The sequence below is a fragment of the Oncorhynchus kisutch genome, unplaced genomic scaffold, assembly GCF_002021735.2.
Source record: "Oncorhynchus kisutch isolate 150728-3 unplaced genomic scaffold, Okis_V2 scaffold1433, whole genome shotgun sequence".
Taxonomy (NCBI): Eukaryota; Metazoa; Chordata; class Actinopteri; order Salmoniformes; family Salmonidae; genus Oncorhynchus; species Oncorhynchus kisutch.
Genome location: NW_022263378.1, coordinates 20,092 through 38,599, shown reverse-complemented (window position 1 = coordinate 38,599; position 18,508 = coordinate 20,092). Strand labels below are relative to the sequence as shown.

Below are 18,508 nucleotides of genomic sequence, written 5' to 3'. Positions count from 1 at the left end.
GGGTTCTGTTTCTTCCTTCAGGGGATTTGATATAGCATATCGTACTCACTGCCTGTAGTTCTATTATCATCTTCATATGATGCTTCACTCTGGCAGTTAGATACCCTGAAGGAGCAGAGCCTAACGCCAAGACTATGCATTGTAATCTTTTCGAATAAATGGTTAAATGTACACATGGTGTCTCCTTTTGAAAGATATTGACTGACTAACAGAACATGGCCAGAGTAGTGTTTAAACTGCATTGAGCTTGATGATGAATGGTATGCTTAGACTACACTTGGAATTTATGCTGGATCCTCAGTTTGTGTGTATCACATCACATTTGACTCTACGAATGAGAGATGTGCTTGATCAGTTTTTGTACGGTGCTGCAGTTTCCCGTGTCACTGTCTCTGGCACAATAATAAACAGAGGAGTCTTCAGTCTTCAGACTGTTCATCTGGAGATGCAGCTTGCTATTGTCACTGGAGATGGTGAATCAACCCTGAACTTACTGGGATTAGTAAGTGATGCCACCATCACTGCCAGTAATAATTGCAACCCACTCCTTTCCCAGGAGCCTGTCTGTTCCACGTCATCCAGTCGTTGTTTATATCTAAACCAGAGGCTGTACATGTCATTTGGTGGGATTATCCAGTCTGTTTAACCATGGGGCCAGACTCAGTATCTCACCCTGAACACCTGTTGATAAAAATAGAGTATTTCAAACTTGAACAAAAGCTTTTAAGTACACACAACCATCTGTTGAAAGTAAAAACAAAGTGTTTTAAAGTAGCATGTATCCCTATTATGTCATCTTTGTTAAACATGTTAGACTATGATCAGTGTAACACTCAGTCTAGTCGTCAGTCCTTCTCCTCCACTCTGCAGTGAGATAAGTAGTGATGGATGTCTCGTTGGTATGAAGGGTCAGGAGACAGTTGCAGAAATGTGTAATATGGTTTTATATTTCAACCAAATGACAGCGTCACATGTAAAGGCACAGGGACAAAGATCAAACAAACATGTATACAAAACACAGGGTTGAACCCAAACAAAGAGCGAGGAGTACCTCTAATACACGTGGCGAGATCTGTAATAAATACACGGGACGTGACCCGAAAACACAAACGCACAACATGCAGCACGAGAGCCAAAACAAGCACAGTTACTCACACGACCAACGGACAATGGAACAATAATAGACAAGACAATGGTGAACAAAGGGCACACTTATACAGTTACTAATCAAGGATATGGGGACCATATAAAGAGATCAGAGTTTTGCATTGACTCCTCCTCACAGGGTGGGAAGATCACACAGAGATTAAATAGAGAATTCAGAGATGAGGAACAGGTTCATATGTTCTGAATACTTTGTTTATGATTTTTTTTTATGTGACATCAAGAAAGCTTGACCAGACTAGGCAAGAAAGAGGTAGTTTGAATGTTAGAGGCTGGACCCTTTAAATTGTGTAGTTCTTTGTGATATTGTTATTGTATTCTTTACAGTAATGCTATACACAGCATTACTGTAAAGCAAAGAGAGGAAGTAGTACACCAGCTAGCCATATTGTTAGGCGGTGTTGGGGTTTTTGTATAACTGCTTCACCATCTCCAGTCAGTGTCTGTTGAGCACAATAATAAACAGCAGAGTCCTCTGCTCTCAAACTCTTGGCCTCTAAGAACTGTGTGCTTGTGGAGACATCCTCAGTCAGGATGAATAAGCTTTTCAGGGAGTCTGCATGGATAACATCTGTGCCTGAACCATTCTTCATTCTCCCGATCCACTCCAGTACTTTCCCTGGTTTCTGCCTTATCCAGTGAATTGTAGATCTAGTCATTGAATAAACAAAGATTGAACAGGACAATTTAATTGTGTCTGCAGGTCGTTTCGCCTGAGAAGGAGACTGATCCAGTCTGATATCAGAACAAACACCTGCAAAACAAAAACATTTAAACATTCAGTTGAAGATGTGGTATTTACACTAATATAGACTTTGACCATGATACTCAGACATTATTCAGTCACCATGTAATGCTTTACTTACTGTGTATGGACATCACCATGACAATTACAGTGCCCTCAGATATTATTCATATCCCTTGTCTTATTCCACATTTTGTTGTGTTACAGCCTGAAAAAAAAAATGAAAAAAAGAAGAAAAAGAAAGCAATGAAAGAAGCACAGCATTGCACTCTCTGTCTCCTGCGTTTGACTCCACACCCACGACACCCGGAGCATTACAGAATCCCGCACCTAAAGATTGAATGGAGTCAGCAGGAGCAGCAGCCAACCCTCTCCCATCGATGGAGGAACGGGTTCTCCACCACACCACCGTCCTCCATCGGATCGGTTCCGCGATGGATCAAGTAATGGAGAGAATGGACCGATGGGAGAGGAGTGGTCTCCTCTCTCCACCTTCGGCACCCCCGGCTCCGGACGCCCCATCTCCCGACAAGTGTAAAGGGATAAAGAATATGTACATAAAGATATATGAATGAGTGATGGTACAGAACTGCATAGGCAAGATGCAGTAGATGGTATCGAGTACAGTATTTACATATGAGATGAGTAATGTAGGGTATGTAAACATTATATTAAGTAGCATTGTTTAAAGTGGCTAGTGATATATTTTACATCAATTTCCATCAATTCCCATTATTAAGAAAGCAAAGGCTAGCTTTTTCAAACAGAAATGTGCATCCTGTAGCACAAACTCCAACAAGTTCTCGGACACTGTAAAGTCCATGGAGAATAAGAGCACCTCCTCCCAGCTGCCCACTGCACTGAGGCTAGGAAACACTGTCATCACTGATAAATCCACGATAATTTAAGATTTCAATAAGCATTTCTCTATGACTGGCCATGCTTTTCACCTGGCTACCCCTAACCTGGTCAACAGCCCTGCACACCCCACAGCAACTTGCCCAACCTCCCCCATTTCTCCTTCACCCAAATCCAGATAGCTGATGTTCTGAAAGAGCTGCAAAATCTGGACCCCTACAAATCAGCCGGGCTAGACAATCTGGACCCTCTCTTTCTAAAATGATCCGACGCAATTGTTGCAACCCCTATTACTAGCCTGTTCAACCTTTCGTATCGTCTGGGATCCCCAAAGATTGAAAAGCTGCAGCGGGCAACCCCCTTTTCAAAGGGGGAGACACTCTAGTCCCAAACTGTTACAGACCTATATCTATCCTGCCCTGCCTTTCTAAGGTCTTCGAAAGCCAAGTTAACAAACAGATCACCGACCAATTCAATTTCCACCGTACCTTCTCCGCTATGCAATCTGGTTTCTGAGCTGGTCATGGGTGCACCTCAGCCTCGCTCAAGGTCCTAAACTAAATCATAACCGCCATCGATAAGAGACAATACTGTGCAGTTGTCTTCATCGATCTGGCCAAGGCTTTCGACTCTGTCAATCACCACATTTTTATCGACAGACTCAACAGCTTTGGTTTCTCAAATGACTGGTTCACCAACTACTTCTCAGGCAGAGTTCAGTATGTCAAATCGGAGAGCTTGTTGTCTGAACCTCTGGCAGTCTCTATGGGGGTGCCACAGGGTTCAATTCTCGGGCCAACTCTTTTCTCTGTATACATCAATGATGTCACTCTTGCTGTTGGTGATTCTCTGATCCACCTCTACGCAGACGACACCATTCTGTATACTTCTGGCCCTTCTTTGGACACTGTGTTAAATAACCTCCAGACGAGCTTCAATGCCATACAACTCTCCTTCCATGGCCTCCAACTGTTATTAAATGCAAGCAGAACTAAATGCATGCTTTTCAACCGATCGCTGCCCACACCTCCCCATCCGTCCAGCATCACTACTCTGGATGGTTCTGACTTAAAATATGTGGACAACTACAAATAGTTGGGGCGTCAGCGTAGCCTTGTGGTTAGAGCATTGGACTACTAACCGAAATGGTTGCAAGATCAAATCCTTGAGCTGACAAGGTACAAATCTGTTGTTCTGCCCCTGAACAAGTCAGTTAACCCACTGTTCCTAGGCTATCATTTAAAATAAGAATTTGTTCTTAACTGACTTGCCTAGTTAAATAAAGGTTATATAAAATACCTAGGTGTCTGGTTAGACTGTAAACTCTCATTCCAGACTCACATTAACTTCTTGATACTACCCATCCTGCATGCGGGAGCGTAATCATCGCCTCACACTAATTAGCATAACGCAGCGGACATAAATATCACTAGAAAATGTTCATATTCATGAAAATCACAAGTGAAATATTGTGAAACACAGCTTAGCCTTTTGTTAATCACCCTGTCATCTCAGATTTTGAAATGATGCTTCACAGCCAAAGCAAGACAAGAGTTTGTGTAAGTTTATCGATAACCTAGCATAGCATTATGTCCAGCTAGCTGCAGGAAGCTTGGTCACGAAAATCAGAAAAGCAATCAAATTAACCGTTTACCTTTGATGATCTTCGGATGTTTTCACTGACGAGACTCCCAGTTAGACAGCAAATGTTCCTTTTGTTCCATAAAGATTATTTTTATACCCAAAATACCTCCGTTTGTTGGTCACGTTATGTTGAGAAATCCACCGGAAATAGCGGTCATGACAACGGCGGAAAAATGTCCAAATTATATCCATAATATTGACAGAAACATGGCAAATATCAATCCTCAAGGTGTTTTTCAAATATCTATTCGATAAATATCAACCGGGACAATTGGCTTTTCAGTAGGAGCGAGAGGAAAAATGACTACCTCTGTCCTTTACGCAAGAATCACTCTGAGAGCCCTCAGCTGGCCACTTACGCAATGTAGTCGTTTACGCTCATTCTTCAACATAAAGGCGTGAAACTACGTCAAAATGCTGTAGACACCTGAGGGAATACGTAGAAAAAGGAATCTTGTTGATATCCCTTACAATGGCCAATAGGGTTGCATAGGAACACAACGGTTTCAAAATAAACGGCACTTCCTGATTGGATTTTCCTCGGGGTTTCCCCTGCAATATCAGTTCTGTTATACTCACAGACAATATTTTGACAGTTTTGGAAACTTTAGACTGTTTTCCATTTTCTGCTCTATTCCTTGGTTCCCTCCCTCCCCTGTCTTTCATTCTTCTATCTGTTTTTCAGATTTTCCATCAGCCAAGTTCACACTAGACATGTTTGATCTTTTATACAGTGCTGAAAATCTAAGAAACAATAATATTTGCCTATGTGGGACAAAACAATTATTATATATCTCTTACTGCTCATCCCCTCTTGGGAATCTATTGTGGAGTTCCCCAGGGATATATAATTGGTCCATTACGGTTTTTAGTTTGAGTATATTTATGTTTGCTGATCACATTAATTTGATTCTGTCCGATACAAATACTCAAAATGTAATGGCTAATATGAACTAAATTCTGTAAAGTTGAATTTTGGTTCATGTAAATAATATGCTTTTCACTGTTGTAATGTGTGTGGAATATTTTATGAGGATAATATTGATATCAGTGTTTTTTTCATTAGTTTTGAGTCCTTCTGCTCTCTCATAGAGGGTGTGTTTGAACAACAGATGTGGGTCACTGCCTCTCATACCGTGATCAGGTTTGAACAGTTTTTGTACGGTGCTGCAGCCTCCTGTGTCACTGTGTCTCTGGCACAATAATAAACAGCAGAGTCTTCAGTCTTCAGGCTGTTCATCTGGAGATACACCTGCTGCTTGCTGTCATCTCTAGAGATGGTGAACCGACCCTGAACAGACTGGGAGTAGGCAATATTTATGCTGTTATAATGTGCTGCCATAAATTCTAGTCCTTTCCCAGGAGTCTGTCTGATCCAAGCCATCCAGAAGTTACTGAATGTGAACCCAGAGGTTGTACAGGTCAGTTTGTGTGATTCTCCAGGCTTTTTAACCACTGGTCCAGACTCAGTCAGTATCTGACCATGAACACCTGTGGAAATGAAATACTCAACACTTTAGATTGCAAACATTCATACACATGAACAGTGATGTCTTCAAACATGTCTATATACCTATTTGTAGCAAATGACTTCTGAAAAATTACTGAAAATGATGGAACATTAATTATAGTGAACACAGAATATTGTAACTTACTTTTTACAAACACCACCATGAGTACTAAACTCCAGACAGTCCTCATTGTTCAGTGATAGTCAGGTTATATGCTGTGCTTGCTACCGAATCAATCCACATAATGAGAAGGCTGAGTGTCTGATTATAAAGGGATAAACGGGAGGGAGACTTTGCATAGACCGCCCTCTAGAGGTTTAAATATCCTGACAGGGAGAGATCTTCTGCTCTATTCCTTTATTCTCTCTCCTCCCTGTCCTTTGTTCTTCTCTCTGTAGTTCAGATTCAACTTATGAGACGTGTTGACTATAATGGCTTTAGTATGATGTGTTGACTATAATGGCTTTAGTATGATGTGTTGACTATATATAATGGCTTTAGTATGATGTGTTGACTATATATAATGGCTTTAGGTCGATGTGTTGAAGATCAGCAACACGGGGACAACATTTTTACTTGGAGTTTAAATGTCTGAAAAGCTTTTAATTATGTATGCTTTTGGTAAAGTTAGCTTATTAAATTATAATTTGACCATTTTTGAGACTGAGCATTAGTCTTAATATGTTGATATCTTGTTGTGGAGCTGTATATTATGTTGTGCTTGCATCATGCTCACATGGGTATCTGGGAATTTGTTCAGGTCTGGTGCTGGTTTGTATCACTGTGGAGGGTAGCGATCACAGTAATACACAGCTGTGTCTTCAGGTTGCAGGCTCTGCTCTTTTAAAGACACAGAGTTACTGGAGGCCTCTTTTGAAATGCTGAACTTGTTTTTCAGTGCATCATTTTGTAGATATCTCCATTACCCCATATATTGGAAATCCACTCCATTGCTTTCCTTGCAGGCTTTCGAACCCAACCTGTGACACAGCTTATGCTGCTATCACTAACAGAATACCCAGAGACCTTACAGGTGATGCTCAGAGACTCTCCAGGCTTTACAACCATTACACTTGGCTGGCTGAGTTCAAGACCCCCGCAGTACACATATTGAGCATCAACCCAAATGCTCAGATCTTTGGTTCCAACCACCTTGTCTTTGTGAGACGCAGAGTAGGTGAACGGAATAATCTCTGCATGTGTGGTTTCCACCATGAAGCATGGAGGAAGAGGTGTGATGGTGTGGTGGTGCTTTGCTGGTGACAGTGTCTGTGATATATTTAGAATTCAAGGCACACTTAACCAGCATGGCTACCACAGCGATACGCCATCCCATCTGGGTTGCGCTTAGTGGGACTTGTTTTTCAACAGGAAAATGACCCAAAACATACCTCCAGGCTGTGAAAGGGCTATTTGACCTCATGATACTGGTTATGATTATGCAAAGCTGCCATCAAGGCAAAGTGTGGATACTTTGAAGGATCTCAAATTTAAAATACATTTAGATTGGTTTAACACTTTTTTTTTTTTTGGTAACTATTCTACAATGTAGAAAATAGTAAAAATGAAGAAAAAACCTTGAATGAGTAGGAATGTCCAAACTGTTGACTGTACTGTATATAGGACTCAAACGTTTCATTCCAGCTAAACAATGGGTGTATAGCATTTTTCTAAAATAAATTCATACACATCTAACGTCGATCAATTAAACATTTGAGAACAGTAATATTTTACACACACATGAAGGTCCCCATAAGTAATCATTTCTGATGAAAAAACACAAATGGGAAAAACTGTGATAATTCCCAGCACAACAACAGCTCCTTCACATCTCCTTAGATATTTCATATGACTATGTCTCTGCTCTCAGTGAGGTATAAGAAACATAAAACCATGCATAATATAATAAAACAATACTAAAGGTTCTTACAGTATAATTATCATCGATGAGTTGGTGGATTAATCTTCATTGTTTGTGATTATTATTTCTGAGAAAAGGTGTTTCCATTGTCAGTTTGTAACAGTTGTTTTCAAATGTATGGATTTATGTTGCAGTGTAAAATTCAATAACATGGCTATGCCCAAAATCATGTTTATAGTGAGGTTTCAGTAGGGTTTGATGAGGTCGCCTTGGGGTCATGATAGGGGCTGCACCAAATGATTGATGTATTATAATAATTGATTATGCTTATGTTGTATCAATAGAAGGGGAAGGGCTATAAGACCCCTCCTCCACTACATTTATAGGGTCCTGGACTACAGATTAGCAATACATATATATGCATTATAAGGTTTAATATTGTTCCACAGTCCTTTTCTAGTCTCTGCCTCTTATGAGAAACGGTCTGAGAGATGTGTGAGTTATTGCAGTCAAAACAGGGTGTCTGTGAGAAAGCGCCTCAAGGCTAAAAGAGATTCATAGACACAGAACCGTGCAGGGGAGTGAAAGAGATAAGAGACAAGATAGACATACCACTATAAAGCAACTTGGGGAATGGAAAATTACTGCTGAGCCCTTAGAAAACACTGGAACTATTGTTCTCTCCTGCAAGTTTGTTTATCTGTATATGCATGGGCTTGGTCTCATGAGTAGAACGTGTTGACGTAGGCAGTTACATTACTATTACTTGACTGCAAGCATATTAAAGCAACTTAGAGCTTTCCTATTTCGCAGAACTCAGGAGAGACATAAGTTGTATGTTTGATCTTTGACTTCTGTCTATAGCTGTATTCTAATTAAAATATCTTAATTTAATATGTGCACATTCAGCGTATTCATTATTTGTTAAGTAAATAACGAAGCCCAGAAAAAGAAACCCAACAGGTTACATTGATACCATTGTCGTGTGGGGTGTTAATTTGACCTGTTCAGTGTTGATGTGTCCATACAGAAGCAAAGGGGTATGGCGTAATATCACTGTGGCCCCGGTGTAGTCACAGTGATAATGCCCTCGAAGCCGGTGTATGGAGGATATATTGACATGGAGGTTGTTAGACCCGACAAACTTGTTTTAATTCATACTATTTCATCCTTCCACAAGATATAGTCCCAACACAAATCTAGGGCTGCTACACCAGCCGGCTGGTCATTCATTCTTTCGTTTTGGTTGCGAGAGACGCGACCCAGTCGTTCATTCTAAATGTTCCATTGCCATATTGGCTGGCCACGTTCTTCTACCTTACTTGCTATCTGGCCAACTACAGCTACCTTACAGTCACATCAAACAGTGCAGCCAGAACAACAACAGTAGCTGCATTTGCATTTGTTTAAGCTGTTTTCTAGCAACATTTATTTGGACACGTCCACAACAATGATCTAATGAGGCGCAATTTCACCTGGCAGAAAATACTCTCTCATCGGGACACTGTTGTTAACATCTTATGACTAGGGGTTCTGCTAGCACCACCACCCCCCCCCCCCCCCCCCCTCCCCAACATTCCGCTGAAAAGGTAGCGCAGGATATTCAAAAATATTTTGGGGGAATATTTAACTTTCACACATTGACAAGTCCAATACAGCAAATGAAAGATAAACATCTTGTTAATCTACCCATCGTGTCTGATTTTTAAAAATGTTTTACAGCGAAAACACTACATATATTTGTTAGATCACCACCAAATCCAAAAAAACACAGCCATTTTCCCACCCAAAGACAGAGTCACAAAAGCAGAATTAGAGATAAAATTAATCACTAACCTTTGATAATCTTCATCAGATGACACTCATATGACATCATGTTTCACAATACATTTATGTTTTGTTCGATAATATGCATATTTATATCCACAAATCTCGGTTTACATTGACGCCATGTTCAGAAATGCCTATAAAATATCTGGAGTAATTACAGCGAGCTACGCCAGATAACAGAAATACTCATCATAAACTTTGACGAAAGATACATGTTTTACATATAATTAATTAATAATTAATGCAACAGCTGTGTTGGATTTTTTTTAAACGTTACGAAAAAAGCCTACCATGCAATAATCTAAAACAGCGCTAAGACGTAACAATATTTCTCCGCCATGTTGGAGTCAACAGAAATACGAAATTACATCATAAATATTCCCTAACCTTTGATGATCTTTCATCAGAATGCAGTGCCAGGAATCCTAGTTCCACAATAAATCATTGTTTTGTTTGATAATGTCCCATTACTTGTGTCCAATTAGCTACTTTTACTAGCTAGAGTAACGGAACACAATGGCGATATCATGAGTAATGCGCGTAACCAGGAACTAGCATTCTGCCAGACCACTGACTCAAATAGCTGCCATCCGGCCCCACATCACACTAGAGGCTTCATTCCACGTTCTACTGACTGTTGACATCTAGTGGAAGGCGTAGGAAGTGCGAACAGATCCATATCTTAATGGGATGTGAATAGACGATAAGTATAACATCAACCACCCCCAGAATTTCCCTTTACTCTTTGGACTAGGGGTTCTGCTAGCACCACCACCCCCCCCCCCCCCCCCCCCTCCCCAACATTCCGCTGAAAAGGTAGCGCAGGATATTCAAAAATATTTTGGGGGAATATTTAACTTTCACACATTGACAAGTCCAATACAGCAAATGAAAGATAAACATCTTGTTAATCTACCCATCGTGTCTGATTTTTAAAAATGTTTTACAGCGAAAACACTACATATATTTGTTAGATCACCACCAAATCCAAAAAAACACAGCCATTTTCCCACCCAAAGACAGAGTCACAAAAGCAGAATTAGAGATAAAATTAATCACTAACCTTTGATAATCTTCATCAGATGACACTCATATGACATCATGTTTCACAATACATTTATGTTTTGTTCGATAATATGCATATTTATATCCACAAATCTCGGTTTACATTGACGCCATGTTCAGAAATGCCTATAAAATATCTGGAGTAATTACAGCGAGCTACGCCAGATAACAGAAATACTCATCATAAACTTTGACGAAAGATACATGTTTTACATATAATTAATTAATAATTAATGCAACAGCTGTGTTGGATTTTTTTTAAACGTTACGAAAAAAGCCTACCATGCAATAATCTAAAACAGCGCTAAGACGTAACAATATTTCTCCGCCATGTTGGAGTCAACAGAAATACGAAATTACATCATAAATATTCCCTAACCTTTGATGATCTTTCATCAGAATGCAGTGCCAGGAATCCTAGTTCCACAATAAATCATTGTTTTGTTTGATAATGTCCCATTACTTGTGTCCAATTAGCTACTTTTACTAGCTAGAGTAACGGAACACAATGGCGATATCATGAGTAATGCGCGTAACCAGGAACTAGCATTCTGCCAGACCACTGACTCAAATAGCTGCCATCCGGCCCCACATCACACTAGAGGCTTCATTCCACGTTCTACTGACTGTTGACATCTAGTGGAAGGCGTAGGAAGTGCGAACAGATCCATATCTTAATGGGATGTGAATAGACGATAAGTATAACATCAACCACCCCCAGAATTTCCCTTTACTCTTTGGAAGTTTGCCTGCCATATGAGTTCTGTTATACTCACAGACATAATTCAAACAGTTTTAGAAACTTCAGAGTGTTTTGTATCAAATAGTAATAATAATATGCATATATTAGCATCTGGGACAGAGTAGGAGGCAGATCACTATGGGCACGAAATATATCCAAATTTGAAAATGCTGCCCCCTATCCCTAAAAAGTTAACCCAGGATGAGTATTTTGAACATTGTGAGGAGTCAATGAGCTCTAGTGTCGGAATTACATCGGAATATAAAATGATGCAGTCATTGCAGTGTAAATTCAACTCCTTTCAGTGGAATTTACACCATTTTGAGTCAAATTAACTCTGAAACTCTGACACTACCTTGAGAGTAACTTTAACACTATGAGTGTGGACCCTTTTATTGTGTAGTTCTTTGTGATATTGTTATTGTATTCTTTACAGTAATGCTATACACAGCATTATTCTAGTGTGACACAAAGAGAGGAAGTAGTACACCAGCTAGCCATATTGTTAGGCGGTGTTGGGGTTTTTGTATAACTGCTTCACCATCTCCAGTCAGTGTCTGTTGAGCACAATAATAAACAGCAGAGTCCTCTGCTCTCAAACTCTTGGCCTCTAAGAACTGTGTGCTTGTGGAGACATCCTCAGTCAGGATGACTGATAACATCTGCGTGGATAACATCTGTGCCTGAACCATTCTTCATTCTCCCGATCCACTCCAGTACTTTCCCTGGTTTCTGCCTTATCCAGTGAATTGCAGATCTAGTCATTGAATAAACAAAGATTGAACAGGACAATTTAATTGTGTCTGCAGGTCGTTTCGCCTGAGAAGGAGACTGATCCAGTCTGATATCAGAACAAACACCTGCAAAACAAAAACATTTAAACATTCAGTTGAAGATGTGGTATTTACACTAATACAGACTTTGACCATGATACTCAGACATTATTCAGTCACCATGTAATGCTTTACTTACTGTGTATGGACATCACCATGACAATTACAGTGCCCTCAGATATTATTCATATCCCTTGTCTTATTCCACATTTTGTTGTGTTACAGCCTGAAAAAAAAAATGAAAAAAAGAAGAAAAAGAAAGCAATGAAAGAAGCACAGCATTGCACTCTCTGTCTCCTGCGTTTGACTCCACACCCACGACACCCGGAGCATTACAGAATCCCGCACCTAAAGATTGAATGGAGTCAGCAGGAGCAGCAGCCAACCCTCTCCCATCGATGGAGGAACGGGTTCTCCACCACACCACCGTCCTCCATCGGATCGGTTCCGTGATGGATCAAGTAATGGAGAGAATGGACCGATGGGAGAGGAGTGGTCTCCTCTCTCCACCTTCGGCACCCCCGGCTCCGGACGCCCCATCTCCCGACAAGTGTAAAGGGATAAAGAATATGTACATAAAGATATATGAATGAGTGATGGTACAGAACTGCATAGGCAAGATGCAGTAGATGGTATCGAGTACAGTATTTACATATGAGATGAGTAATGTAGGGTATGTAAACATTATATTAAGTAGCATTGTTTAAAGTGGCTAGTGATATATTTTACATCAATTTCCATCAATTCCCATTATTAAGAAAGCAAAGGCTAGCTTTTTCAAACAGAAATGTGCATCCTGTAGCACAAACTCCAACAAGTTCTCGGACACTGTAAAGTCCATGGAGAATAAGAGCACCTCCTCCCAGCTGCCCACTGCACTGAGGCTAGGAAACACTGTCATCACTGATAAATCCACGATAATTTAAGATTTCAATAAGCATTTCTCTATGACTGGCCATGCTTTTCACCTGGCTACCCCTAACCTGGTCAACAGCCCTGCACACCCCACAGCAACTTGCCCAACCTCCCCCATTTCTCCTTCACCCAAATCCAGATAGCTGATGTTCTGAAAGAGCTGCAAAATCTGGACCCCTACAAATCAGCCGGGCTAGACAATCTGGACCCTCTCTTTCTAAAATGATCCGACGCAATTGTTGCAACCCCTATTACTAGCCTGTTCAACCTTTCGTATCGTCTGGGATCCCCAAAGATTGAAAAGCTGCAGCGGGCAACCCCCTTTTCAAAGGGGGAGACACTCTAGTCCCAAACTGTTACAGACCTATATCTATCCTGCCCTGCCTTTCTAAGGTCTTCGAAAGCCAAGTTAACAAACAGATCACCGACCAATTCAATTTCCACCGTACCTTCTCCGCTATGCAATCTGGTTTCTGAGCTGGTCATGGGTGCACCTCAGCCTCGCTCAAGGTCCTAAACTAAATCATAACCGCCATCGATAAGAGACAATACTGTGCAGTTGTCTTCATCGATCTGGCCAAGGCTTTCGACTCTGTCAATCACCACATTTTTATCGACAGACTCAACAGCTTTGGTTTCTCAAATGACTGGTTCACCAACTACTTCTCAGGCAGAGTTCAGTATGTCAAATCGGAGAGCTTGTTGTCTGAACCTCTGGCAGTCTCTATGGGGGTGCCACAGGGTTCAATTCTCGGGCCAACTCTTTTCTCTGTATACATCAATGATGTCACTCTTGCTGTTGGTGATTCTCTGATCCACCTCTACGCAGACGACACCATTCTGTATACTTCTGGCCCTTCTTTGGACACTGTGTTAAATAACCTCCAGACGAGCTTCAATGCCATACAACTCTCCTTCCATGGCCTCCAACTGTTATTAAATGCAAGCAGAACTAAATGCATGCTTTTCAACCGATCGCTGCCCACACCTCCCCATCCGTCCAGCATCACTACTCTGGATGGTTCTGACTTAAAATATGTGGACAACTACAAATAGTTGGGGCGTCAGCGTAGCCTTGTGGTTAGAGCATTGGACTACTAACCGAAATGGTTGCAAGATCAAATCCTTGAGCTGACAAGGTACAAATCTGTTGTTCTGCCCCTGAACAAGTCAGTTAACCCACTGTTCCTAGGCTATCATTTAAAATAAGAATTTGTTCTTAACTGACTTGCCTAGTTAAATAAAGGTTATATAAAATACCTAGGTGTCTGGTTAGACTGTAAACTCTCATTCCAGACTCACATTAACTTCTTGATACTACCCATCCTGCATGCGGGAGCGTAATCATCGCCTCACACTAATTAGCATAACGCAGCGGACATAAATATCACTAGAAAATGTTCATATTCATGAAAATCACAAGTGAAATATTGTGAAACACAGCTTAGCCTTTTGTTAATCACCCTGTCATCTCAGATTTTGAAATGATGCTTCACAGCCAAAGCAAGACAAGAGTTTGTGTAAGTTTATCGATAACCTAGCATAGCATTATGTCCAGCTAGCTGCAGGAAGCTTGGTCACGAAAATCAGAAAAGCAATCAAATTAACCGTTTACCTTTGATGATCTTCGGATGTTTTCACTGACGAGACTCCCAGTTAGACAGCAAATGTTCCTTTTGTTCCATAAAGATTATTTTTATACCCAAAATACCTCCGTTTGTTGGTCACGTTATGTTGAGAAATCCACCGGAAATAGCGGTCATGACAACGGCGGAAAAATGTCCAAATTATATCCATAATATTGACAGAAACATGGCAAATATCAATCCTCAAGGTGTTTTTCAAATATCTATTCGATAAATATCAACCGGGACAATTGGCTTTTCAGTAGGAGCGAGAGGAAAAATGACTACCTCTGTCCTTTACGCAAGAATCACTCTGAGAGCCCTCAGCTGGCCACTTACGCAATGTAGTCGTTTACGCTCATTCTTCAACATAAAGGCGTGAAACTACGTCAAAATGCTGTAGACACCTGAGGGAATACGTAGAAAAAGGAATCTTGTTGATATCCCTTACAATGGCCAATAGGGTTGCATAGGAACACAACGGTTTCAAAATAAACGGCACTTCCTGATTGGATTTTCCTCGGGGTTTCCCCTGCAATATCAGTTCTGTTATACTCACAGACAATATTTTGACAGTTTTGGAAACTTTAGACTGTTTTCCATTTTCTGCTCTATTCCTTGGTTCCCTCCCTCCCCTGTCTTTCATTCTTCTATCTGTTTTTCAGATTTTCCATCAGCCAAGTTCACACTAGACATGTTTGATCTTTTATACAGTGCTGAAAATCTAAGAAACAATAATATTTGCCTATGTGGGACAAAACAATTATTATATATCTCTTACTGCTCATCCCCTCTTGGGAATCTATTGTGGAGTTCCCCAGGGATATATAATTGGTCCATTACGGTTTTTAGTTTGAGTATATTTATGTTTGCTGATCACATTAATTTGATTCTGTCCGATACAAATACTCAAAATGTAATGGCTAATATGAACTAAATTCTGTAAAGTTGAATTTTGGTTCATGTAAATAATATGCTTTTCACTGTTGTAATGTGTGTGGAATATTTTATGAGGATAATATTGATATCAGTGTTTTTTTCATTAGTTTTGAGTCCTTCTGCTCTCTCATAGAGGGTGTGTCTGAACAACAGATGTGGGTCACTGCCTCTCATACCGTGATCAGGTTTGAACAGTTTTTGTACGGTGCTGCAGCCTCCTGTGTCACTGTGTCTCTGGCACAATAATAAACAGCAGAGTCTTCAGTCTTCAGGCTGTTCATCTGGAGATACACCTGCTGCTTGCTGTCATCTCTAGAGATGGTGAACCGACCCTGAACAGACTGGGAGTAGGCAATATTTATGCTGTTATAATGTGCTGCCATAAATTCTAGTCCTTTCCCAGGAGTCTGTCTGATCCAAGCCATCCAGAAGTTACTGAATGTGAACCCAGAGGTTGTACAGGTCAGTTTGTGTGATTCTCCAGGCTTTTTAACCACTGGTCCAGACTCAGTCAGTATCTGACCATGAACACCTGTGGAAATGAAATACTCAACACTTTAGATTGCAAACATTCATACACATGAACAGTGATGTCTTCAAACATGTCTATATACCTATTTGTAGCAAATGACTTCTGAAAAATTACTGAAAATGATGGAACATTAATTATAGTGAACACAGAATATTGTAACTTACTTTTTACAAACACCACCATGAGTACTAAACTCCAGACAGTCCTCATTGTTCAGTGATAGTCAGGTTATATGCTGTGCTTGCTACCGAATCAATCCACATAATGAGAAGGCTGAGTGTCTGATTATAAAGGGATAAACAGGAGGGAGACTTTGCATAGACCGCCCTCTAGAGGTTTAAATATCCTGACAGGGAGAGATCTTCTGCTCTATTCCTTTATTCTCTCTCCTCCCTGTCCTTTGTTCTTCTCTCTGTAGTTCAGATTCAACTTATGAGACGTGTTGACTATAATGGCTTTAGTATGATGTGTTGACTATAATGGCTTTAGTATGATGTGTTGACTATATATAATGGCTTTAGTATGATGTGTTGACTATATATAATGGCTTTAGGTCGATGTGTTGAAGATCAGCAACACGGGGACAACATTTTTACTTGGAGTTTAAATGTCTGAAAAGCTTTTAATTATGTATGCTTTTGGTAAAGTTAGCTTATTAAATTATAATTTGACCATTTTTGAGACTGAGCATTAGTCTTAATATGTTGATATCTTGTTGTGGAGCTGTATATTATGTTGTGCTTGCATCATGCTCACATGGGTATCTGGGAATTTGTTCAGGTCTGGTGCTGGTTTGTATCACTGTGGAGGGTAGCGATCACAGTAATACACAGCTGTGTCTTCAGGTTGCAGGCTCTGCTCTTTTAAAGACACAGAGTTACTGGAGGCCTCTTTTGAAATGCTGAACTTGTTTTTCAGTGCATCATTTTGTAGATATCTCCATTACCCCATATATTGGAAATCCACTCCATTGCTTTCCTTGCAGGCTTTCGAACCCAACCTGTGACACAGCTTATGCTGCTATCACTAACAGAATACCCAGAGACCTTACAGGTGATGCTCAGAGACTCTCCAGGCTTTACAACCATTACACTTGGCTGGCTGAGTTCAAGACCCCCGCAGTACACATATTGAGCATCAACCCAAATGCTCAGATCTTTGGTTCCAACCACCTTGTCTTTGTGAGACGCAGAGTAGGTGAACGGAATAATCTCTGCATGTGTGGTTTCCACCATGAAGCATGGAGGAAGAGGTGTGATGGTGTGGTGGTGCTTTGCTGGTGACAGTGTCTGTGATATATTTAGAATTCAAGGCACACTTAACCAGCATGGCTACCACAGCGATACGCCATCCCATCTGGGTTGCGCTTAGTGGGACTTGTTTTTCAACAGGAAAATGACCCAAAACATACCTCCAGGCTGTGAAAGGGCTATTTGACCTCATGATACTGGTTATGATTATGCAAAGCTGCCATCAAGGCAAAGTGTGGATACTTTGAAGGATCTCAAATTTAAAATACATTTAGATTGGTTTAACACTTTTTTTTTTTTTGGTAACTATTCTACAATGTAGAAAATAGTAAAAATGAAGAAAAAACCTTGAATGAGTAGGAATGTCCAAACTGTTGACTGTACTGTATATAGGACTCAAACGTTTCATTCCAGCTAAACAATGGGTGTATAGCATTTTTCTAAAATAAATTCATACACATCTAACGTCGATCAATTAAACATTTGAGAACAGTAATATTTTACACACACATGAAGGTCCCCATAAGTAATCATTTCTGATGAAAAAACACAAATGGGAAAAACTGTGATAATTCCCAGCACAACAACAGCTCCTTCACATCTCCTTAGATATTTCATATGACTATGTCTCTGCTCTCAGTGAGGTATAAGAAACATAAAACCATGCATAATATAATAAAACAATACTAAAGGTTCTTACAGTATAATTATCATCGATGAGTTGGTGGATTAATCTTCATTGTTTGTGATTATTATTTCTGAGAAAAGGTGTTTCCATTGTCAGTTTGTAACAGTTGTTTTCAAATGTATGGATTTATGTTGCAGTGTAAAATTCAATAACATGGCTATGCCCAAAATCATGTTTATAGTGAGGTTTCAGTAGGGTTTGATGAGGTCGCCTTGGGGTCATGATAGGGGCTGCACCAAATGATTGATGTATTATAATAATTGATTATGCTTATGTTGTATCAATAGAAGGGGAAGGGCTATAAGA

General features: G+C 40.2%; 2 gene segments (V, D, J or C); both read right to left on the bottom strand.

The window, feature by feature from the left end:
- Positions 1-923: 923 nt before the first annotated feature.
- LOC116366318 (Ig heavy chain V region 914-like) lies at positions 924-6,194 on the bottom strand. The segment is given in 4 exon segments: positions 924-1,918; positions 2,031-2,117; positions 5,547-5,902; positions 6,067-6,194. Coding segments are annotated over 3 exon segments (429 nt in total).
- A 5,960-nt stretch (positions 6,195-12,154) lies between these two features.
- On the bottom strand, positions 12,155-16,537 carry LOC109877497 (Ig heavy chain V region 914-like). The segment is given in 4 exon segments: positions 12,155-12,280; positions 12,393-12,479; positions 15,909-16,264; positions 16,429-16,537. Coding segments are annotated over 3 exon segments (429 nt in total).
- Positions 16,538-18,508: the final 1,971 nt, after the last annotated feature.